The following is a 24,535-nucleotide window of genomic DNA, read 5'->3' as shown; positions in this document are numbered from 1 at the left end:
GAGTAGGCCAAAAGGCCATTTGGGGGGGGAAAAAAAAGCACAGGAAACAGCAAGTGCAAAGGTCCTATGGTAGGAACACATCTGGCATTTTGCAGCAACAACAGTGAGGTCAGTATGACTCAACAGTAATGGGAAATGAAGTCAGGGAGGAAGGCAAGGGGCAGGGAGGGACAGCTATAAAGGACTCACAGGCCATTACAGGCATTTTTTTAACTTTCACTCTGAGTGATGTGGGGACCATGGATTTCATGCCTTCATCTGATTTATTTTTTCCATGGAGTGGTTCTCTGGAAATCCACCTCCGCAAGTTTTCCTGCACGGAACATCTGACAACGTTTGGAGACATTTCTGGTGTCACTACTGGGGTAAAACTTATGCTCTAGGCCTTTTGCGGGCAGAAGCCAGGGATGCTGCAAACACCCATAATGCAAGGACAGCCCCACAGCAGGGAGGTGCTCAGCCCTAAAGAGCAACAGTGCTGGGGCTGAGAAACCCCATTTAACAGAGTCCTTCCCCTCATCAAGTTTAGAATCCATACTCCCCAAACACGCCCCTTATCAGGCAGAATTTCAGCTCCTCCCGACATGACACTGGGCAAGCAACCGAGCCTCAGTTTCCACAGCTGTAAAGTGCAGATACCAATGGAACGAAGAAAATAGGCCCGCAATTAAGTACAGGCCGGAGCATACAGTAGGCGCTCAATAAATGTCACGGCTATTATTGGGATTACTTCCAGATTCACCTCTTCCTATGTCCCTGCCACATTTTCATGAGTTACATGCAAAATATTATCATTTCAAGCTGCAGTGGGTGCATGGTATCGCATACAGCAGGCGGTATGGACAGAGCCAGCAGGAGGCAGGGCTGGCTGTGCCCGAGCCGAGCCGACACTCCTTCATGCCTCCGTACCCCTGGGCGGGTCGCGGTCCCCGCCTCATCCTGCCCTTGCCCAGCCCTGAACTAACACAGCCCCCAAAGCACCCGCTCTGCTCGCCAGGGGCTCTGCTCGCCCGGGGCACTTTCCGAAGGACAATCCCTTCCTCCTCTGCAGGGAAGGTGCTCTGGAAATACCATTAAATGGCAGGAGCAGGGGCACCTGGGTGGCTCAGCTGGTTAAGCGTCTGCCTTCGGCTCAGGTCATGATCCCAGGGTCCTGGGATCGAGCCCCACATCGGTCCCCGCATCGGGCTCCCCGCTCGGCAGAAAGCCTGCTTCTCCCTCTCCGTCTCCCAGCTTGTGCTCTCACTCTCTCTCTGTCAAATAAATAAATAAAATCTTAAAAAAAAAAAAAAAAAAAAAACTTTTTAAATGGCAGGCGCTGGGAATAACAGAAAATATCAACTTCTTTTTAAATTGATTTTCATAGGCAGTATGGGACTCTGATTTAAATATATGTGTGTGTACAGATATATGTGTATATTTCTGTGTGTGTGTGTCAAATAGTAACAAGTTACTCTTGCCTCCCTCTCCCCACCCTCTGCAGGGTCCCATGCATCCTGGTCCTGTATACAAACCCAACCACATTTGAGTTTCCTGAGTACCCTTCTAGAATTCTTTAAGCAAATACAACTACATACTCTTATTTTTCCTTTCTTTACCCAAGAGGTTTTATACCAAATACGACAACTGTATCCTGATGTTTTCAGTTAAAAAAAAAAAAAATGGATCTTGGGGGCCGGCCTTGTCCTCACTTGTTACCTTCTTCTAGAAGCATCCCCACTCCCCCACGGAATGGGCAGGACCCGGTCTATTTACCCAGGCCCCTACCAGGCCCACTACTTGGGTTGCTGCCAATCTTTTGCTATTTCAAACAATGACGCAAGGAATCCCCTTAGAAAGTACTCCTCAAGCTGAAGAAAACACAGAAAGCCTGACCTGAAGGTCAACAGCTTCACTTCATCACTACTAAAGCCTCACAGGCGGAAAACAAGGTGGTGAGGGTTAAGCTTGATAACCCGGAGATACACAATGAGAATCATAAAAGTGGTGATAAATGCTGGCCCGGTCAACCCTCTGGGAATCCAGTCCATAAACATCATGAAGTATATCGGAAGGAAATGGGATCAAATAAACGGGATCCCGATCCTGGAGAGCGACGGGCACCCCCACGATCCCGCAGCAGCGAAAACACAGAAACCACCTCAGCGCCCACTGGCCGATGGAGGGATAAAGAAAATGTGCTGTAAACGGTCACGACAGAGTATCATCCCGACATTAACAGAGAAGGGCATCCGGCCGTGTGTGACGACACGGATGGACCATGAGAGCTTTATGCTAAGTGAAATAAACCAGAGAAAGACAAATACTGTATTCTCATTTACGTGTGCAATCTGAAACAGCGGAACTCGGGCACCTGGCTGGCTCAGTCAGTGGAGCATGCAATTCTTGATCCCCAGGGTTTCCTGAGTTCGAGCCCCACGTTGGGTGTAGAGATTATTTAAAAAAAAAAATACACTTTAAAAAATAAAAATAAAGGGGTGCCTGCTTGGCTCAGTCGGTTGAACAACCGACTTCCTGGTTTCGGCTCAGGTCATGATCTCAGGGTCTTAAGATCGAGTCCCGTGTGGGGCTCCACGCTCAGCAGGGAGTCTGCTTGAGATTCTCTCCCTCTCCCCCTGCTCCTCCCCCACGTGTGAGCCCATGTGCATGCACTCTCTCAAATAAATAAAATCTTTATAAATAAAAAATAAATAAAAATTTAAAAAATTAAAAAGCTAAACTCCTAGAAACAGCACAGTGCTTGCCAGGGGCTAGAGGGTGGGGGAAACGGGGAGACCTTGGTCTAAGGGTACAAACCTTCACTTATAAAATGAATAAGCTCTGGAGATCTAAAGTACAGCATGGTGATGATAGTTAAAAATACTGTATCATATACTTGAAAGCTGTTACGAGAGTATATCTTAAAAATTATCACCACTAAATAGGGGGGAAAGGTAATAATGTGAGGGAATGGAGGTGCTAACTAACCTTACTGTATCATCACTCCACAATACACACATTTATCAAACCTTCCCGTCATACACCTGAACTTTACCTATGTGATATGTCAACATCTCAATAAGGCTGGGGGGGCAAAAAATCACTAAATGCAGGAGCATACATTCCTGGCAGCTTACAGCTCTACAAATTTTTTTTTTTTTTTAAGATTTTAATTATTTGACAGAGAGAGCAAGGGAGAGAACACAAGCAGGGGGAGCAGCAGAGGGAGGGGGAAAAGCAGGCTCCCCCTGAGCAGGGAGCCTGACGCAGGGCGTGACCCAGGACCCTGGGATCACAACCTGAGCTGAAAGCAGACACTTAACCTACTGAGCCACCCAGGTGCCCCAGCTCTACAATTATTATTATATAATGTTTGATTTTTTTTTAATTTTATTTATTTATTTGAGAGAGAGAATGAGACAGAGAGAGAGAGCATGAGAGGGGGGAGGATCAGAGGGAGAAGCAGACTCCCCGCTGAGCAGGGAGTCTGATGCGGGACTCAATCCCGGGACTCCAGGATCATGACCTGAGCCGAAGGCTGTCGCTTAACCAACTGAGCCACCCAGGCACCCCTATATAATGTTTGATTTTTAACAAAATAACAGAAGCCATCTAAACCTACAGTGTCCAATACACTATCTCACAGGGCTACTGAGCAGTTGAAATGAGGCTAGACCAAACGGAGACAAGCTCTAACACACACACGCTGGATGTGAAAGACTTAGCATTAAAAAAAAAAAAAAAAAAAAAAAACACATAGTATCTCATTAATTACATGTTGAAATGCTAACATACTGCCTATATGGAGTTAAAATATATCGGGCACCCAGGTGGCTCAGTAGGTTGAGCGTCTGGCTCTTGGTTTCGGCTCAGGTCATGATCTCATGGGTCGTGGGACTGAGCCCCACATCGGGCTCCACGTTCAGCAGTGAGTCTATTTGAGATTCTCTCTCCCTCTGCCTCTGCCCGCAATCATGCATGCTCTCTGTCAAATAATAAATCTTTATAAATAAATCATTAAAATCACGTCACCTGCTTTTTATTTTATTTTTTTTAATGTGGAAACCAATTAAAACTCCAAACATGGCCTGCATTCTATTTCTATCAGATGGCACCCATCCAAACAGTGGATGGTAGAGAAATCATCAGGGAAATGAGAGCACATGGATTTGCCTGAAAAGAACCTAACCAGGACCTCTGGGATCTCTTTGATAAACACAAGGTCCTTTTATTAACATGAAATAAAGTAAAAAGTGGTGCGCCACTAGAAGATAGGGGATTCGTTCAATCCATTCCACACCTCCCAAGTATCTTTTGGGTTACCCGGGTTATTACCCAGGCTCCTAACTGGCCGCCGGCCTCCCCTCCACCCCGGAGCCAAAGGGATAGCTTCAAACTGCAACCCAATCCTGAGGCTCTGCCTGAAGCTCCTCACTCACCGCTCTTGTACCATTCCATGCCTCAGGGCCTTTGCACAATCTGTCCTCCCTGCCTGGAGTCCTTCCCCACTCACTGCCCTGGCTTCAACTCAGAGGCAGCCTTCGGGCCTCAGCAGAAGCAGCCCTTCCTCATGGAGGCTCACCCCCTCCCCACCCCGCCAAGCACATCCAATCCCTCATTTAACGCCTCACGGAGCTCTGTACATTTACGGTAGAGCACTCACCATGTGGTCGTTAAATATTTCTTTCAGATACTATTTGATGTTTTACATACTATCTTAATACTCTAACGCTATATATGTTATGGGATATGCACTACATTATATAATACATTATGCGTCATACCTGTGACTAACAAAAACCATACAAATGGCTATTTGTATAGGTCATGGGTTGGCAGACTACAGCCCATGGGCCAAATCTGTCCCCCAAACTAGGAATGGATTTCACATTATTAAATATAAAATGTAAAACAGATGATTTGCCCGCTGCCAAGCGTGGTCGCTTGATTTCGCCCTGGCCCGCAAAGCCTAAGCTGTTGACCACCTGACTCCTTCCAGAAAACGCTTGCCAACCCGGGCCATAGGTCAAAAATCGTTGAAGGTCAGTAATTTCATGTGACCTGATCTGATGCCACTTACCTCAAACATGATTTTTTTTCCCCTATCTTGCCCTCCCCTCGGGCTGTCAACTCTGTGGGGGCACCGAATGCCCAGGTGGTGCTCCCGGATTGTTCCCCTCCCACCTGCGGCCGCTCCTGGCACATGGCGGGCACTCAGAAGCACCTGTGAAAGCTATGGGCCAGACACCAGCGTCTCCGCAAACTATACACCGGATGAGGCCGACATGTGCGACCATCACACGAGGCACACGGCCGGCCAGGTCTAAAGGACACAAAGACAAGTAAGGTCGCAAAATCAACCGCGGGGATGGATGCACACCTCTGTGGCTATCCTAGAAACCACCCAATTGGGGCGCCTGGGTGGCTCAGACGGTTAAGCGTCTGCTTTCGGCTCGGGTCATGATCCCAGGGTCCTGGGATCGAGTCCCACATCGGGCTCCCGGCTCAGCGGGGAGCCTGCTTCTCCCTCTGACCCTCGCCCCTCTCATGCTGTTTCTCTCTCGCTCTCGCTCGCTCTCTAAAAAATAAATAAAATCTTTAAAAAAAAAAAAAAAAACCACCCAATTGTTTACTTTAAATGCATGAATCATATGGTATGTGAACTGTATCTCAATAAAGCACTTAAAAAAAAAAAAAAAAGATGAATAAGACCCAGGGTCAAGTTAACTATGTGAATTCTCACCTCCCATATGCTGTCTTTGAAACCTAACACCCCGCTCTAAAACTACACACCAACCCCGCTCCATCACCTCAGTCAGAAAATACATCATCTAAACAGGAATCGTTTGCATTTGTTAAAAATAAATAAATTTGAGGGGGTGCCTGGGTGGCTCAGTCGTTAAGCATCTGCCTTCGGCTCGGGTCATGATCCCGGGGTCCTGGGATCGAGTCCCGCATCAGGCTTCCTGCTCTGCGGGAGGCCTGCTTCTCCCTCTCCCACTCCCCCTGCTTGTGTTCCCTCTCTCACTGTGTGTCTCTCTCTGTCAAATAAATAAATAAAATCTTAAAAAAAAAAAATACTTAAAAAAATAAATAAATTTGAATGCAATGTCTTTTGCCATGGCCATGTTGCTTGTAAACAGATTACAAGTCCCCTTAACCCGAGATTTCTCACCCTTGGCAGAGCTGACATCTGAAACCAGACCATTCTGTTGTGAGGCTGTCCTGTGCATGGCAGGATGTCTGGCAGCATCTCTGGGCTCTACCCCCCAGATGCCAGTAGCATCCTCTCCCCCAAGTCAGGACAACAAAGATGTCTCTAGAAAGTGTCCATGTCCCCGTGGGAGGGGGGGTGGCACAATCACTCTAGTTGAAACCCGCTGTCCTTTTTTCTTTTAGATTATTTATTTATTTATTGAGAGAGTGAATGAGCGAGAGAGAGAGAGAACACACACACAAGCTGGGGGGGGGGGGGCAGCAGAGGGAGAGGGAGAAGCAGATACCTAGGACTCCAAAGACCATCCACCTGCCTGTCCATTCTTTTAACACATTTACTGAGCCCTGCTTTGTAACAGTTGAACCACGACATCCACCCTTGTATCCTGCCCTCAAAAAGCTTAGCATCTGGTACAGGAGGTAGGATGGGTACATAAATAGCTATAGCAAAAGATTTTAAAAGTACCAAGTGTCACTGAAGAGTTACACGTAAGTGACAAGAGATCTCCAGAGCACACAGAGCACCCCTTAACTCACCAAGCAAAGGGGAAGAAAACTCAGGTTCCTCATCCTCACAGCAGGGACAACACCTGCTTCTCAGAGTCACCTTGAGGACTACATCTACACGTTACATTATTTCATTTTCATCCCCCAGTGGGATGTTCCCATTTTGCAGAGTAAGCAGCCAAAGCACAGAGAGGCAAAGCAACTTGCCCAAGGTGGCACAGCCTGTAAGTAGAAGAAGTGGACGTCAACACAGGCAGGCTGGCTCACCACTCCAACTAATGCCTCCCTGAGAAGTCAAGCAGGGGACGAGAGATGGGCACTTGGTGACCGGTCTACTAGTGGCAGTCACTGTCATCGCTGTTTCCACTTGGGAGCTCAGGACAGGTTTCCCGAAGGAAGTAAAAACCTAAGGGCTGTAAACATGCCAAGATGTGCCGCAGGAGAGACGGGGAGCGCAGAGCAGAAGCCAAGAAGGTCGCTGGACAAGCTTTGGGTGTGTATGGCCATCAACAAGTAGAACAAAGCGCCAGGAGGGGATCAGGCGACACACAGGGCCAGGAGGACAGGCCGGGGCCTGAGCGAGCTAAGCAAAGGAAAACCGAAGCTCCATGTGGGATTCCCACCAGGAAAGTGCTGCATCACCCACACGTTGCAAAAGCGCCTGGGCATTGTGAAACCGAGAGCGTTAAGTTTCTGGCTCCCTCTTCTCAGTCCCTTCTCTGGAGGACAACCCCAAAACAGGAAACTGGGAAAGCCACCGTCAGTCTCCAAAAGTCCCCTGAGACGCCCCAGGCCCCTGCCCCAGAGCACCCGAGCTCACCCTCCTCCCTACCCCAAGGTCTCTCTATTCCAAATGGAAATCCCAGAGGCATGCTCCCCATCCATGCCAGACAGGGTCACGGGGATGGGGGGTGGGCGGACCGGGGATAAGCGGTATCCAGGGGCCGACACCTGGGCTCGAGCCCTATCAACAGCACTTCCTGGCTATGTGCCCTTGAGGAAGTTGCTCCACCTGTCTGACTTTCGGTCACCCACCTCTCCCCAGACTGTGAACCCTCCCGTGTTGGGGGAGGGGGTAGTCGCTGGGGGCCAAGTTCACCTCTGCCACCTCTACCCCATTGTTACTGCCACTGTTATTGTGGTCACGACAGCTCAGAACACCACGTGCCACAACGCCAAAGCCACCCAAGAGACTCAGCCAGAGTCACTGGGCACAGCCTGCTGGAAAAGACTCCACTCTGTTCCCCCCCCCCCCCCCCCCCCGCCCTCCTGTCCTGCCATTGACCTGGAAGCACCCACAAACGGCTATTTTAAAACAGGCCACTAGGGACACTCCCATCTCGGTGGCAGGACGGTGCCACGCCTAAGAGCCTGGACTCTGGGCCAAACGGCCACGGTTCTGTCCCAGCTCTGCTGTGGGACCTTCAACAAGGTACATAACCTTTCTGGGCCTCAGGTGCCCCATCTGTAAAATGAGGACAATGGTCTATCCACTTTATAAGGCTGTTTGGAGGGTTCAGTGGAAACCATTTTGAACAGGGCCTGGGGCTCACGAGCACCGGAGTGTGAGTTAATACAAACTAGGTTATCAGCCTTAACCTAGCCCTGCAGGGCATGGTCGTGCGCCCACGGCAGCCCACGACACCCTCCCCCAGCCTCTGATGCTCTGGCCGGGAAGGTCTCTCGAGGCTCTTCTATCTCACCCAGCTTCTTCCTATCTGTGCCCTGGCCTGGTCAGCTCCTTCTCGTGCCTCCGTGGAGGCCTCAGATGCCAGCCGGTGGGGAGAGGCCTCACCCATCTGAAGTGCCCCCTCCGCCATTATTCACCAAGACCCAAACGTGTTATTTCGCCGCAGCAACCCCCGTGTTTCTGTTCCTATAGCACAGGGAAGGGGTTCCCAGCCAGACTCTGGGTGACTTCACCTCTCTGTGCCTGTTTCCCCATCCACAGGTTATTTACTGTCGGGATGAAAACATCGTAAAGCATCTAGAACATCCCCTGGCACTTAGGACATGCTCTGAAAGTCTACGCTCTCAACTATTTTCCCTGCAGAGTTCCTAGTGTCTCTTTCCCTCCTACCTGTAATCTCCCCAAAGCAGGACCACGCACATCCTTTTAATTTGCCTGCACACGGCACACACTCATTCAATACTTGCTCGACAAGCAGCAGAAGGAGTGAATAAATCTATCTGAAGAGCAACCCAGAAACATGCAAAGAAAAGCCAGAGACTCCGTCCCGCCTGAAACCCAACAATCCCAGTTATGGGCATGGGTCCAAAGGAAATAATTCCAAGAGCAAGAAAAGGAACAATCTGGACACGCTGGCCCATTCACAGCCAAAACCAGGAAGCTCCCAGGCAGGCGAAAGCAAAGCAAAACGGGGGCAGAGGATCCTGTTGAAAATGACCCAGTTGTCATGAACCAAAGCAAGGGGCCACTCCCAGCCCTGGAGAGGCCACCAGGAACGAGGGGCAGGCACCGGCCCCCTGGGGTCCACGTTCTAGACTTAAGAACTAGGGCAAAGACACCATCTACAAGTAAGGACTGCCTAAGAGCCGGCTGCGGGGTTAGGGGAAGGCTCTGATCAAGGAAACAGTGCTTAAGGCGGAAGGGGACAGGGGTAGATTCTTTTCCTCAAGGGGTTTGGATACCGTTGTAGCAAAGCCTTCCACAGCCTGTAGACACAGACTGCAGCACTGTGCACATCTCATCTTGTCTAATCCCTGAAGCAAACCTGAGAACACAGGTACTACTGCTGTTCCCCATGTTACAGACACAGAAACTGAGGCACAGAGTCCAAGGGTTTCCTGACCTGAGCCAAGAAGGCCGTGTTATCCAGAGAAGCAGAAGTAGTTAACGGCGGCTGACTGGGGAGGGACAACCTAGACCCACATCACCGTCCGGTGCTTTCCCATCTCAGCATCCTCCAGGATCCTCGGACTCCCCTTTGGACCAGAGCGAGGGACTGCTATGTACTGGTGATGAGGACACTTTCAACAATGACAAGGGATGAGGAGTAGTAACAGTAACCGCACTGAGAAACGGGGCTAGCGCATGGGTCATACTCGAACCCTTTTAAGTTTACAACTCTATGAGGGAGGCACTGCTATCAGCCCCATTTTGCACATGAGAAAACCGAAGCACAGAGAGGTCAAGTGACTTGTGCAAGGTCACACAGCCAGCAAGCAGCAGAACTGGGATCTGAATGGAAGCTACACTGGCAACCTACGCTCTTACGTCCCTCTGAGCATCTTCACAACTGTGGTCCCCGTGAGACAGGGAAGCCATATGTGTCACTCACCAGGGCTGGATTCCCAGCATCAGACCTACGGCAGTAAAAGGATTCACAGTAGTGGGAAGAAGGGAGGGAGGGACTGGAAGCTACTATAATGCATCGATAGTAGAGCCCACGTCTCGTCTTAGGGCGCCTGGGTGGCTCAGTCAGCTAAGCGTCTGCCTTCGGCTCAGGTCATGATCTCAGGGTCCTGGGATTGAGCCCCACTTCGGGCTCCCTGCTTAGCGGGAAGTCTTCTCCCTCTGCCCCTCCCCCAGCTTGTGCTCTCGCTCGCTCTCAAATAAATCTTTTTTAAAATAAATCAATCCATCCCACGTTTCTTCACATTTTCCTTTGACATCAGTTTCTCCCAATCCGTGCATCCTACAACCTTTCACTGGCCCCATTTGCAGAGCCCGACATCTCTGAAACTGGGATGCATGTCACAGCTGCCAGCCTTTTGGAGTCGATGAAATGCAGGACCGCCCAGACCCTTTCCTTATAGAACTCACCTTGGGGGATGGCAAGAGGCTTTTTCCAAAGTTTCCAGAATCAAGAAGGAAAAATGAAAGATGCCCTGAGAGATGGCAATCGCCCCCGCCCCACCTCCTCACTACTGCTCCACAACAAGGCATTTAACTTTAATGGGGGGGGGGGGGGTGCAGGGGGAGGGGCGGCGGTAATTGTCAAGCTACCTGACCAGGCCAGCTCGGGCAGAGCTGCCAACCACACATCCGACCATGTCCCCCTGCCAACTGCCTTCTTGTCTCCACGGTTCTGTCCCCAGGCCAGGCTGTTTTTGCCAAAGCCAGGCAGGGCAGAGGCAATAAAATCTCCTAATTGACAAAGTACAGCCCTTTCCAATGGGCACGGTCACCAACAGGCCACGGTTTCTGCCTGGCCCCACAGGAGAAACTCTCTCGGGACGCCTGGGTGGCTCAGTCGTTAAGCGTCTGCCCTCGGCTCAGGTCATGATCCTGGGGTCTTGTGATCGAGCCCCACATGTGCTCCGCGGGAAGCCTGCTTCTCCCTCTGTCTCTCCCCCGCCCCTGGCTTGTGCTCTCTCTCTCAAATAAACAAAATCATTAAAAAAAAAAGAGAGAGAGAGAGAGAGAGAGAAATCCTCTCTGCAAGCACAGTGTGCCTTCTGACACCCACACTCGAATAGGATTTGCCTGGCAAAAGGGTTACGAATTTCAACCACTTCAGGGTCCATAAGCTCCCTTCTCCCCCATGTCCATACGGTCCTCGGGGTGGGCGGGGGTGGGGTGGGAAGCAACAGTATCCTGAATTCACATCCGCATGTAAATTCCCATTCACACCCAACCTGCACGGGTTTACTGGAGCTCTAACATCAGGTGTGGGGTCAGGACTGAAAGCCACTAGCAGGCCACGGCTAGCTGTATACAGTGTCACGCACACTCGGTCACCAGTCACCCGGAAAAGACAGAATTGCACAGAGTTAGCCAACTAGCAAACCATTACGTGACCCAGAACGCCGCAGCACGTGGCCTGAATCCAGGTGAGGGCTTCTCAAGTTCAGCAATGGGGACGTGTGGGCCCTGATAACTCTTTGTTGGGGGGGCCCTTCCCTGGGCCTTGTGTAACTGCAGCAGCATCCACCCACTGGATGCCAGAAGTACCCTTCCTCCAGCTGTGACAATCTAAAATGTTTCCAGACGTTGACAAATGTCCCCGGGGGGGGGGCAAAATCGCCGGGTGCTGAGAGCCTCGGATCTGGGCAGTTTGCAAATACCCTCTTTTCTCATTTTAGTAATGACCTAGTTAATAGCTATTCAGTAAATACACGAATATGGCCACCCTGTGACTTCGCATTCTAAAACTTCTAAAGTGATAGGCAACTGCGTTTGGGATACAGTGATTTAGGTTTTAAAAAAAGTGAATCGGTTTAAAGGAAAGTACTAAGTATGTGGAAGCCTCTCCCAATTCCCTACTCCCACCAAAAAAGCACAAAACCAAATGCTCACTTGCCCTTGTCTACCCTGTAACTGGAGGTGGTCAAGCCCAGGACAAGGCTATTCAGGAGACCCTCAGAGACCACTGACTAGGGACAGGCCATGGGTGAGAGCCCAGTCCCATAAGCACTGAACCTCAGAGGTTTGGTCTCCTGCAACGGGGTCTATGACATGCCCCTCCAACACCCACCCACTCGAGACTTGCTTCACATTTTCCCCAGGAGCTCCCTGTGCAGAGGCTGAAACAACAAGGCCAACTGCCTCAAGAGGGAACAATTACTAGCAAATTACTTAATGAGGTTCATGTTGACATTTCATCAAGTAAATATGTTAATTAAAAATGGGTCATAGCCAAGATGCACTAGTAAGTGAAAAACAGAAAAATGAAGAATATGTTTTTACAGGATCCCATCCTTGTTTTTAAAAGATACTATCTATTTAGCATAAGGGGAGAAAACAGACTGATTTGAAAGTAAAACGCCAATCTGCCAATAAGAGATTATCTCCAGAAGAGTGTCATTATGGAAGAATTTCACTTTTTACTATACTCGTCCTGTACGGTTTCATTTTATAAAACTCTATCTCTTACAATCTCAGACCAAGAAGAGAGTCCAAGAAAAAGTCCCTTTAAATAATTTAATCCCTGCCATGTTTATGGTAGCAGAAAACCTAGAACTTTCTGAGTATGCAAATGTCAGCGGCTCTCAGAATTGTCACTTCACTCGTATGCCATCGATTTAAATACTTAAGCAAGTCTTCTCACTCCTAAACTATGAAGAAAACCATGGGGAAAATGAATTTCTCCACACATCAGCCCAATTTCAGAGCTGATACCCAACACCCGGGCATGCCTTACCCAGACCTGGAAAACACTACAGACACCTGGTAACACCATCACAGATACCGGGTAACAACCGGGCCAATTAACCTGAATTGTCTCAGGTCCTGGGGACAGGTGTCTGAATCCCTGGGGTCAGACTGGGCTCTTTTCCAACTCTGCCAAGGCCTGCCTGGGCCCAGGAGAATCATGACACCTGAAATGCCCCCTCTCCACTGCCCTCGACTGTCCACACTGTCCCCTACTGTCCAGCCTCCTCCTCCATAACCACAGGGAGCATCTGCTCGAGCTCTGCTAAGCATCCTCTATGACTTCCCTCTTCCTTACAACTATTTAAGACATGCAACATAATCATGATCCCCCCCCACTTTACAGGTGCATCAACTGAGGCTCCCAGAAGTTAAGTAACTGGCTCAGGGTCGCATGCTGGGAAGCGGCAGGACCGATGTGCAAACTGGAGTTCCTGAAACTGCCCTCTTGACCCCAGCCATCTACCTCCCTGGGTTTCTGTGGAGCTGTACCTTCTTGTCCAGGCAGCCAGCCCCCTGACTTCAGCAGCTAGTGCTCGTCCCTCCTGTAGCCCCGTTGAAAATAAAGAAGGTCTGACTCAGGGCTGAGCCCCTTCTCCAGCCCCTCCCCCCGCCAAGTATGCAAGTAAACTGGAGGTGAGCCACCAGACCCCAACACCGAGTGTGGTGTGGCCCACCCAGACCCCAGAGATCTCCATGGGACAAAAAAGATGAGAGAGCCCCATGACACGGTAACAGCAGCCCTCAGACAGAGTCTAATCTACCATGTGTCTCTTCTCTTTGACCTTGTTAGTGACTTAATGATCTTGAGGAGGATGCCTCATCAAAGGGCTCCCAGATAATCTAACCAAATTAGAACGGCCAGGTCACCTTCCCAGCAACCGGCAGCTCCAACTTTCGTCTGGGCCACTGGTCTCAAGCCTCAGAGGCTGACAGGAGGAACCAGGGAAGACACTGTTATTAATATGCACCCGTCATCCGCCCACAGTAATAAAAACAACCATAATAATGGGTATCCTTAGACCGTGCTAGAAGGGTGAAGTAAGCCAACCCGTTTTTAAAAAAAAAACAAGGCTCGAGCTAGAGCGAAATCTGTCAAGTGTTCTGAGACACTCACTCCACCCCTGAGAATATGCTCTAAGGACTCAGGCAACAGGCATTCTCCATGCGATACTCATTATAATGTTTTCTTTAAAAGAAAAAAAAAAGAAAGAAAGGAGAGACAGCCATCTAAATGTCAAACCACAGGTAATAATTATGTAAATTACAGCCCACCAAAACAAGGAACTATTGCTATGACACTATAATTTAAAAAGTTATATGGGAACGTGGGAAAATTCTTACACCAGTAAATGAAAAACATGAACACCGAAAATGGTCTTGCACTGTCCAGCCCACCCTTGCTAAGTACACACAAATCTTGACAAGAATCAAATGTTAACACGCCAGTAAACAAAGAGTGGCCTGTGAAAAAATACCTGTGGCATTCATCACAGACATGGGGCAAGATTCCCAATATATCAAAAGCTCCTGCAAATTGACAGGAAAAAGGCAAAACCAGGGGAAAGAGGAGCAGAAAAGACACAGGAAACAGACGCACAGAAAAGAACACGTGTATCACTGGGAAATATGTTGCGGGATGCTCAGCTTCTAACCGAAAGAGAAATGCAAATGAAAATAAGGTATTTTTTTAATCCATCGAATTAAATTCAATGACACCCAGTGCTCAGGAAGATGCAGAGAAACGCAAATTCTCATTTGTCGTCAGCAGCAATGAACTCGCTACGTTCTCCTTTCTGGAAAATAACGAGCTAAAACCTATTAAAAAAATTTTATGTAATTTTGACCTATGTACTAGGATGCTTACTGGAGCACCATTCACAGGAACAAAAAATGGGAAATAATGCAAGCGGTGATTATTAATAGGGAAAAACAGATGAGTTAATTATAACAAATATATATTTGATATATATATAATTCCAAATATAATGTGGAATATCAAAGAATTATGAATAAGTTATTTTTTATTTAAATTCAATTAGCCAACATATAGTACATCATTAGTTTTTGATGTAGTGTTCAATGATTCATTACTTGCATATAACACCCAGTGCTCAACCTATCACGTGCCTTTTTTTTTTTAAAGATTTTATTTATTTGACAGAGAGAGACACAGCGAGAGAAGGGAACACAAGCAAGGGGAGTGTGAGAGGGAGAAGCAGGCTTCCCGCTGAGCCGGGAGCCTGATGCGGGGCTCGATCCCAGGACTCTGGGATCATGACCTGAGCCGAACGCAGACACTTAACGACTGAGCCACCCAGGCACCCTCACGTGCCCTCCTTAATGCCCATCACCCAGTTACCCCATCTCCCCCACCCCCCTCCCTTTCCGCAACCCTCAGTTTGTTTCCCGGAGTCAAGAGTCTCTCATGGTTTGTCTCCCTCTCTGATTTCTTCCCAGTCCATTTTCCCTCCCTTCCACTATGATCCTCCGTGCTGTTCCTTATTGAATAAGTTATGTTTATTAAATATCATTTACATATCACATAAAGAATATTATGCAAATAGTGAGATTCTATGTATTGACATGAATCATATGTTCAGTAAAAATAAAAACCAGAGCAATGATTTTAACCTAACCCCTTTTATTTAAACATGTTTATGTTTGTAAACATTTCTATGATCCCAGAAAAGACTGGAAGATGACCTCGGTTTCTGGTTAGCTCCAGGGAGCAGTAGGTAAACACTACTTTTAAATACCTCTGTGACGGGGGCACTTGGCTGGCTCAGTGGGCAGAGCCTGTGACACCTGATCTCAGGGTCGTGAGTTCAAGTCCCACACTGGGCGAGAAACCTACTTAAAAAATAATAATAAAAAATAATAAAACATATATCCTTGTGATTTTTTTTTTTAACAAGGAGTATGGCTTTTGTAAATAAGACAACAGATGAAGTCAGAAGGTTTATGTGTAAAAAAAATTAAATCAAGCTGCATTAGCAGGATGAGATTCTGAGTACAACTTCACCCGTTGTTAAAATGTTGATGTCAAAGCTCTTTTGAAATGACAGAGAAGGCAAAGAACAATAACAGTGAACCCTATCTTTTTAAAATGGGAGTAAAACCCAGCACTCTCCAGCTAGAACTCCTTGGAATACAAGGTTTAACTCAGCCTGACAAAACTCCTCTCGGGTACACGGAGGCAACGTGAACCTGGTCAATTTCCAGCTTGCTTACTCTCACCTCAAATGCCAGGAAAACAACAGGTACTTAATAAATGCTGATGGGTCCATTAGTGGACAGCAACCACGGGGCAATCAGAACTATCAGATTTTCAAAGCATAGATCCCTCAACCCAGCCATTCCTCAAGAAGGAACTTATTCTGCTGAGTCATTTGCATCGACTTGCATACATATGCAAAGAGGAGTATCCGGCAATCCTCCAGGCAGCACTGTGTATCGTGCCAAAATTCGGGAACCAACCCTGACACCAACCAAGGAGGGACTGAGATAAATGTACGGCACAGTCACAGAACAGAAGAATGTGTGGCTTATAACCAAGGGTTACTTCCTTTTTCTTTCCATTTGCACGGACTTAACGTAGAAAAAAAAAGTCAACATCGGTTTTTAAGTGTAGGGAGCAATATACAGAACATTATTTGGAATATGAACCCATCTAGGGAGGAAAAAAAGATACATGTACCCTCTCACCCCTTCATACATATTGGCATATGCCTGGCATTTTTCTAGAAGGATACCCAAGAAACTAGCATCAGTGACAACCTCTGAGAAGAGAGAGGGGGGTGTACTCAAACATTTACTTTCCCTCTGTATTCTCCTAGACTCTTCACCTTTTTAAAAATAATAGCACAATCAAAACAGTTACCATGCAAGATCTTCACGCAATCAGCCAGATCATTTCGACATCTAGTTTGTCGTTCTTGTTAAGATTCTATTATTTTTTAAGTAATCTCTACACCCAATGGGGGCTCAAACCCCCAACCCTGAGATCAAGAGTCGCACCCTCTTCTGAGACCGCCAGGCGCCCCTCAACATCTAGTTTTAAAAGAAGAGTTTCCGGGGCGCCTGAGTGGCTCAGTCGCTTAGTCGTCTGCCTTCGGCTCAGGTCATGATCCCAGGGTCCTGGGATCGAGCCCCGCATCGGGCTCCCTGCTCTGTGGGAAGCCTGCTTCTCCCTCTCCCCGCTTGTGTTCCCTCTCTCTCTCTCTGTGTCTCTCTGTCGAATGAATAAATAAAATCTTTAAAAAAAAAAAAAAAGAAGAAGAGTTTCCTAGCAATTTAAAGGAAGTCATCTTAACTGGTCATGAAATGCCACTGGAAGAGAATCATGGGCAGCTGGGGAGCGGGGAATCCCAACTTGGTCTGACCCCGAACGGTTTTCAGCTACGGTTCAGAAACAGATGAGACTCATAAAAAAAAACTGAATTTAATTGTAAAAAACCTGAGACTCATTCCAACATCAGAAGCCCACGCCTCTGCAAGTATGGCTCTATTTCCTCGCCAAGCTTCCTCTTTGGAATTTTCAGGCCCTTATTACCACAAGCTGTTTTATTTGTGCTTTTATGCATTTTTGCAGAAGGCTGCAGGCAAGATTTTTATGGGATGGGTTCTGTAGTTCCTTTGAGTTAAACTCTGTGCTACTTTGACCACTCCAGGCACTCCAGGGCCTTAGCACTTGCAGTTGTCTCTACCTAATACTTCCTTCCTAGTCCTTTCACAGCCAGCTTCGCCATGCAGATCACAGGTCAAATGTTACCCACTCTGAAAGGCTGTCCCTGGATATCCCTCCATCATAGCTTGTACCCCAACCCAAGTTCCTCCCAGTTTGTGTCTCCGTGGCATTTACTACTACCCAAAATTGTTTTGGTCATTCCTAGTGTAAGTTCCATGAGCACATGCACCTCATCTACCGCGTTCACGGCTGCATTCCCAGTATCTAGAACATAGTCGATGCTCCATTCACAAAAGACTGACTAAATGAATAAGAAACGCTCGTGGCAAGAACAGGCGATCAAATCCCGTGTTTTTAAAGACCACTCTGAAGTTCTCCGTACTGGGAAAAATAAATAAAACGCTCTCCAAAGAGGAGGGCGCCCCCAGTCAAGTAGCCACCTAAGAGGCCAATAAAAGGTAGACTGAGATTCTCAGAGAGGAAAGGGAAAAGCCCCATAAAACGTTGATTACTACCCTTCCCGGTCATCTAGACCCATTTTCCAGGAGTTGGCAACCTCCCCCGAGGGCATGAATCCCACAATTAAGGTAAGGGGACACTTAAGTAGAACCTCCACTCTGTGATTGTCCAGCTCTCCTGGGGCAGTTTAAAATGAGGGAGTGAAGCTTCCAAGCCAACCTCTATCATCACACACCCTCCAGCCAGAATGGATGAGCACAGAGAAACACAGGGTCGGATGGAAAGAGGCAAACACGCACGCCAAAGCCAGCAAGCTCCTCTCCAGGTAACTGGAGTTGAACCTCCCAACGGTCTCATTAAGCTTCTCCAAGGCAATCCCGGTAAGCCGACGAGTTCAAAGGCCTCAAATCTCATGGGAAAATGCAAGGACTTGGGCAAGTCTCGCCCCAGATTGTTCTCCAGATTCCTACACACCAATGACTGTGTGACTTCAACACCCGAGGGACATGGGGCGATGTCTGGAGGCATCCATATTGGCACAACACGGAGAGGGGCCACTGGAGCCCAGCAGGCAGAGGCCAAGGATACCGCTCCACAGCCCACAGGGCACAAGAGAGAACCTTCTGGCCCCAAATGTCCAAGTGCTGAGGTTGACAAACTGCGCTTCACACCTACCACCCACTGTCCCTAAACAGGCTTCCTCAAAGCCCCGCCCCAATCCTCAGCCTTCAAGAGGTAAGGACAGGTTCCATACATCCATCAGAAGAGACGCTGTCCCAGTTTCCACGCCAGGCTGGGGGAAGCCCTCGCCTCAGGATGGTCAACCCCTTGTCATTATTCCAATCCCTTTTATGAGCACTCTGTTTTTTGCAAAAGGTTCAGGCAAGTCTGGATGGGCTGGAGTTTTACTAACCATTAAGATAGGATAATAAAAGTTAGACCTCATCCCACCACAAAAATCTGGAGCCAACAGACACACCAGACGCTTCAAATTCCTGGGGCAGCCGTGATTAGTTTCTCTGCGCCCCCCCCCCACCTACCCCCACCAGCCAACATGACCTTGATGGAGCCAGCGGTCTTTGCACCAGCAAACTAAGGAGTCAGAGGGGCCCCAGGCACTTCACCAGAAGCTTAGGCTTCGAGGCAGGGGAAGTCCCCGCGGCTAACTGGCCACAGGTGCCAGGCGAGTGCCCTCAATGAAGGAAGCGGCCCAGGTGAGAAAGCACAATGGGAAAAAAGCGACCAGCACTGGGCTCTAGAATGGAAGCCACAACGAGGAGGGGAAATCGCAGCAAACGGGAGCCCGCAGGCCTGTTCCGGGGAGGGCAGCCCCGGTTGACCATGGCCACATACAAATGCAGGCCCCCTCTGCTCTCAGATCTTCTGATTCTTCACAAGTCAGAAATCCACATTTTCCTGTGAACTCTTTCAAAAATCAGCCAATCGTGGTGGTGACGGTAATCCATAACCGAAATAAAGCCAAACCAGCACATTGGTAGACTAGATCTTGACCTCTCACACTCAAATTCAAACGCTGAGCAGAGCCTACTCTGTTTGAGGCACTGGGTCCTGGGAGAGGAGGGAGGGCCAAGGTTCAGCGCTGACCCTTGCAAGGGAGACGCTAAGCCGTCAAGCAGGGAAGCCAGAGGGCTGGGTCTCCCTGGGCATCCATTCCAGACAGGTCAGTGACTATTCTGTCCTTAGAGACCTCTGGAGAGAGGCTGCAGCCCAGCTCAAAAGCCATTCCAGTGCTTCGTGTCATTTATTCCTTCCAGAAATATTTACTGGGCACCTACTAGGTCCCAGGCACCATTCTATGTGCTAGGACTGTGGCCATAAATAAACACAAGCCAAAAAAAAAACCAAAAAAAACAAACACACACTGCTCCTGTGAAGTTGACCTGTTGGTGGGAGTTTACAGAGAATAAACAAAATAAGTAAAATATCTGATGTATTAGATTGGTTGGGGGGGAAGGGTAGAGGAGGGAGTGCAGGGAAGGACTGGGGGCACAAGGAAGTGGCAGGGAGTCAGAGAAAAACTGCCTATGTGACATCTGAGCAAATATTTGAAGGTAAAGGAGCCTTCCACGCAAGTGCAAAGGCCCTGAGGCAGTCAAGTAACCAGTGTGGCAGGAGTGAAGTGAGACAGAAAATAGCAGATGAGGAGCTCAGAGAGGCGATGGGGCCAGATTCCCCCGACTCTTGCAGGCCTAAGCCTTTTGGCTTCTATCTGAGCGAAGTCTGGACTCAATGCAGGATTTCAAACAGAAGGGGGGACCCGACCTGACCTGTGTCTTGAACAGGCCTCCAATGGCTGCTGGGTTGAGATGAGACTCTAGGGGTCCAGGATGGAAACAGGGAGAGCAGTACAGAGGGAATGTTCAAATCCCTGAGTGAGCCGATCCACAGTGGTGGCTCTGGCCAGAATGGTAGGGGCGTGGAGGTGGGGGGAGGCTGTGAGAAGCTGGCAGATTTGCAAATATTTTGAAGAAAAAGGCAACAGGATGTGCTGACAGCTGAGATGTGGAATGGAAGGGTAGGGAGGGTCAAGGATGCTGCAGGTTTGGGGCCTGGGCCTCCGAGAACAGGGCTGGTATTAACTAACATCAGGAGGGTCCGAAGTTCTGCTTGGGACAGGCTAGGCTGGAACACTCCCCCCTTCTCCGGTTGGAAAGTTGAGTCCACCACCACATTCAAAAAGCAAGTCACCTCCAAAAGTATCACCAATGGAGCCGGTCCAGCTGGGGAAAGGAGAATAGGGCAAAGCCATAAGGCAACCCGGGAACCCCGAATTAGCTGTTGCCCTGCCCTGTCCTCTCAAAGGTTCCCCCTTTCTCCTCCCCAAGCCATTTACTTTATTACCTTGGTCCCATCATGCTGCCACTCCGGGCCTTGGATTCCTGCATTCATGCAGGAAGTGGGGTGAGGGGAAGACCCCATTAGTTCCAGGGTCCCTTTTAGCTCTAACCATCCAAAGGAAGGGAGAGGGGGAGACTGGAAAGAGGGGTGAACAAAAAGGGGAAGAAGACGGGAAGGTGGAGGGAAGCAAAGGGATGAGTCTGAAAACCAACAGGAAACTTGGCGGGGGTTGGGGGGGTAGGGGAGTTGGGGGTGGAATTATATTCTTCCAAGATTGTTGTGAAGCCAGGAGGAGCTATTAAGGGACAAATTACACTGACGCCAAGGCCAGATCTTACCCCAGGGGGAATTTCTAATAGCTTCTAAAATATTCCTGTTCTCCCACCCCTTGACTGCCGATTCAAATATTCAGAGATTTACTGAATTCTCGGAGGCAAATAGCAGCTTAGGGGTGATATACTAGCAGGATTCCATGAACGGCAACACGGACCTGCTACTTCCGTTCACCACCAGCCACAGCAGGGGCAGCTGTGAATTCCAAGGGAATTCCAAGCGGAGTCGACCGCTTACAATTACTGAGCGCTAAGTGTATACCAAGCAGCAATATTCTACGCACCTGCCAAGGATTCGCTCATTTGTTCCTACATCACAGCTCTTTGCTTCGTACTGTGTTATCACCCCCATTTTCCACATAGGGAAACTGAGGCATGCAGAGACGTAACTCTCCTGAGCTGCAGAGCCAGGATTTGAAGCCAGGGGATGCAGGCGCTCTGCTCTGAGGCACTGCACTACTTACTAATATTTTTTCTCCACTTTTTGACATGTTTGCAATTTTTCTACACTGGGTCTGCAGCGTAATAAATAATTTTTAAAACTTAACCCCCAGGGAGAGGCCCAGGCCCATTCTCCCAACCATCATACAAACACCAGCCACAAAACAGCCCCCTCCTGCCAGTAATGATGGAAAAAAACAAGCCAAGTGTTGGTGAACTCGGCCCCTGTTTGGGTAATGAAGCTCCTCTCTTCTCATCCCAGAACATCTGGCTGGGTGAAGGTGGTTAAGTCACTGGAACCCTCATCATGGGCCATTTCCACGTTCTGGTTTTTCTGGACATTTCCTGAAGCTCACAGGCAGGCAATGGCCCAGGAACAAAGCTCTGATAAGAGTCTCACGTGGGCCAGTCCCTTTAATTTCTGAACACACGACCTTGGTCAGGGAGAAGCCTGGCATATTGGGGCGGGGGGGAGGGGTGAAGCCCAATCCCTTCCCCACCAAATGAAGAAAAAGTGAGTCCAAAGGAAGGACAAGCAACTGGAAACCTACAACTTCATCTTCAGAAAGAATGATTAAAAAAGCATCGTTTAACTCTGTTCAGGGGACAGGCTGAGCCTCTTACATAGATGATCTCATTTACTCTTCAAACAACCATAACCATAAAAAGCCCCAAAAGTTGGGTGTTTTGTGGGTTTTTTTGGTTTTTGTTTTGTTTTGTTTTGCATCCTGCCCCCATTTTACAGATGAGGAACCTGAGCACAGAACGTTCTTGGCCCAGGTCACAGTTTAACTGGCTAGGAGGCTGGCCTTGAGTATGCCATCCTAGAAAACACAGAAGCTACCTTCTTTCTGTTCCATTTGGTTTCTCCTGCTGCCTGGAAGTTCTCCGGCTAGTTCTCCAACTCTGGTTCCAGGCTCCAAATCCCCCCTCCCCCACCAAAACTGGGGCATCCAGGAATCCAGAAGGAGAAGAGACAGAGGAAAGTCTGCAAGGTCAAAGACAGGGTGAAGAGGGAGGGTCTGGCCGTGAAGACCAGCCATTGCCTTCCCCAAGCAAAACAACCACCTGATCATTTCTGTAGCAAAAAGTCCAAAGAGGAAAAAACACAACTGGTTTTCCTGGGTGAGCTTCTTAAGCGAAATCAACGTAGAGCACCCCCAAACACACTGTGCTTTGGAAAATCTCCTTAATCATGGACTGACAGCAGTCATCAATAAAGCACATCCTGATGCAAAATCTAATTTATGGTGGCCTATTTTTCCCCCTGTGTAACCTAGGAGAAGGAAATAAACAAGGAAACACTCCAAAATTCACAGCCACACTAGACCAGATCCCCCTCTGGGTCTGTGCAGAAATAATCTTGGTGCTGTTACACCTGGTATAGGGAGCAGGGACTCCACAGGTTTTCCCAGAGCCCTACTTTGCAAAGCTCTGTTCTCCAATCCCCCCCTCCCCAAACCTGAATGCAAAAGCATCTCTCTGATTTTCAGCCCAAGAATAAATCTCTGATCCCACTGGCCTGAAAATTGGAGACATAATGAGGTGTATTTGGTTGATACCCCCCAAAATAAAGCCTTCCCCTGGGGCCCTCAGAGATGACTTTTTCAACACTCCAAAGGCATTTTGCAAGGAAAGGGCCATAAAACAGGACAAGGAGGTATTTTTGGATGCTAATCACCAGCTCCAAAGAGCCAAAGCTGTTTTTCTCTCCTGAGTCCTACACAAAAGGGGGAAAAAAACTATCATGTCCAGATTTGCCTATTGTGTTTACCAGTAATCAAGATAGTGTGACACTGACGTGCCCTCCTGGAACAAAGGGGTAAATCGCATTACAGGGAAGCTAAAGCCCAAGACAGTGGGGATTAAACCACCGAAAGTGGACTCGGGAGCCGGGGCCATGCGCAGCACTGAACACGCAGAGGAAAACTTGCCAGGGTAAAAGCCACGTGCATCCCCAACAGAGAGGAGCCTCACATTACAGAGGTGGGATGACAAAGGTACCAGGGTCTGGGGCATCCTGGGTGGGGGAACCTCAAAACCTACCCAAGGGTCAGGTGAGACATGGCAGCGGTGAGCAGCCCTACGTTCTTCCCCGCCTGTTCCCCAAATTCCCCTATAGTAATTAAGGAGGCAGACAGAAAGTAAAAAAATGGCAAAAAAAAAAAAAAAAAAATCTAACCACAGGAGAGTCATGTTGATGCAGCACAACCGCGAAGGGGGCAAACATCCCTTCCCACAGCCCCGAGCCTCTTCCCAGCTCAGACCTTTGGGAAGGGGGCGTTCTTTGTGAAAAGGGGGTACCCCAACCCACAAAGGAGATAGGAGAACTTAATCCAGGAGACAACCCCCTGTGCTGCCCGCCCCCCCATCCCTGGCGTCCCCTTCCGCGGAAGGTTATTTTTAATTGCAGGGGGCAGCCTCAAAGCAGGAAGCCCTCTCCCCCAGGCTCCGGCCCCCCACGTCTCCCCTAAAGCCCGGGACCCGCGCACATGCAAAGCCCCCGCCCTGCTTCCCGGGAACTGAGCCGCCCAAGTTTCCACCCCCCCCCCCAAAATCAGCGGCAGCCGCGAAGGGCCGGGCGCGGACCCCCACCTCCCACCCCGCACCCCCGCACTGGCTGCAGAGCCGGGCAACGCGGCTCCGCGCGGCCGCGGGTGCCCTGAGGACTGCGGGCCGGGCCCTTCCCGCCGGGTGCTTCCCCTCGCCGGCCGGGCTCCCAGCCGGCGGCTGCCCCCTCCCGGCGGCCCCACGCAGCCCAGGCGGCCGCCGAGTACGTACCCAGAAGGGGTCGGAGCCATCGGCGCTGCAGAAGCCGCGGAGCGCCATGCGGCGGGCGGGCGGGCGGGCGGACGGGCCCGGCGGCAGGCGGCTGCTGGCGGCGGCGGCGGCGGCGGCGGCGGCGGCTGCGGCGGGAGGGCGGGAGGCGGTGGC

General features: G+C 49.3%; 1 protein-coding gene across 3 annotated transcripts in view; it reads right to left on the bottom strand.

Moving 5' to 3' along the window:
- ABCC1 (ATP binding cassette subfamily C member 1) overlaps nt 1-24,439 on the bottom strand; it is a 143,628-nt gene extending 119,189 nt beyond the window's left edge. For 2 of the 3 annotated variants that reach the window (XR_004682327.1, XM_035022348.1), the window contains exon 1: nt 24,383-24,439. Coding sequence is in view for 1 of the 3 variants with exons in the window: in XM_035022348.1 (XP_034878239.1) it covers nt 24,383-24,430 (48 nt within the window). In the remaining 2 variants the exon portion in view is untranslated. The remainder of the gene's footprint in view (nt 1-24,382) is intronic. The other variant, XR_004682326.1, reaches the window with a different exon arrangement.
- Between the last annotated feature and the right edge of the window lie 96 nt (nt 24,440-24,535).

Source organism: Mirounga leonina, unplaced genomic scaffold, assembly GCF_011800145.1.
Source record: "Mirounga leonina isolate KUSES-001 unplaced genomic scaffold, KU_Mleo_1.0 Mir_175, whole genome shotgun sequence".
Lineage (NCBI taxonomy): Eukaryota > Metazoa > Chordata > Mammalia > Carnivora > Phocidae > Mirounga > Mirounga leonina.
Note: the sequence above shows the minus strand (reverse complement) of the source record. Positions and strands in the feature narration are given on the sequence as shown.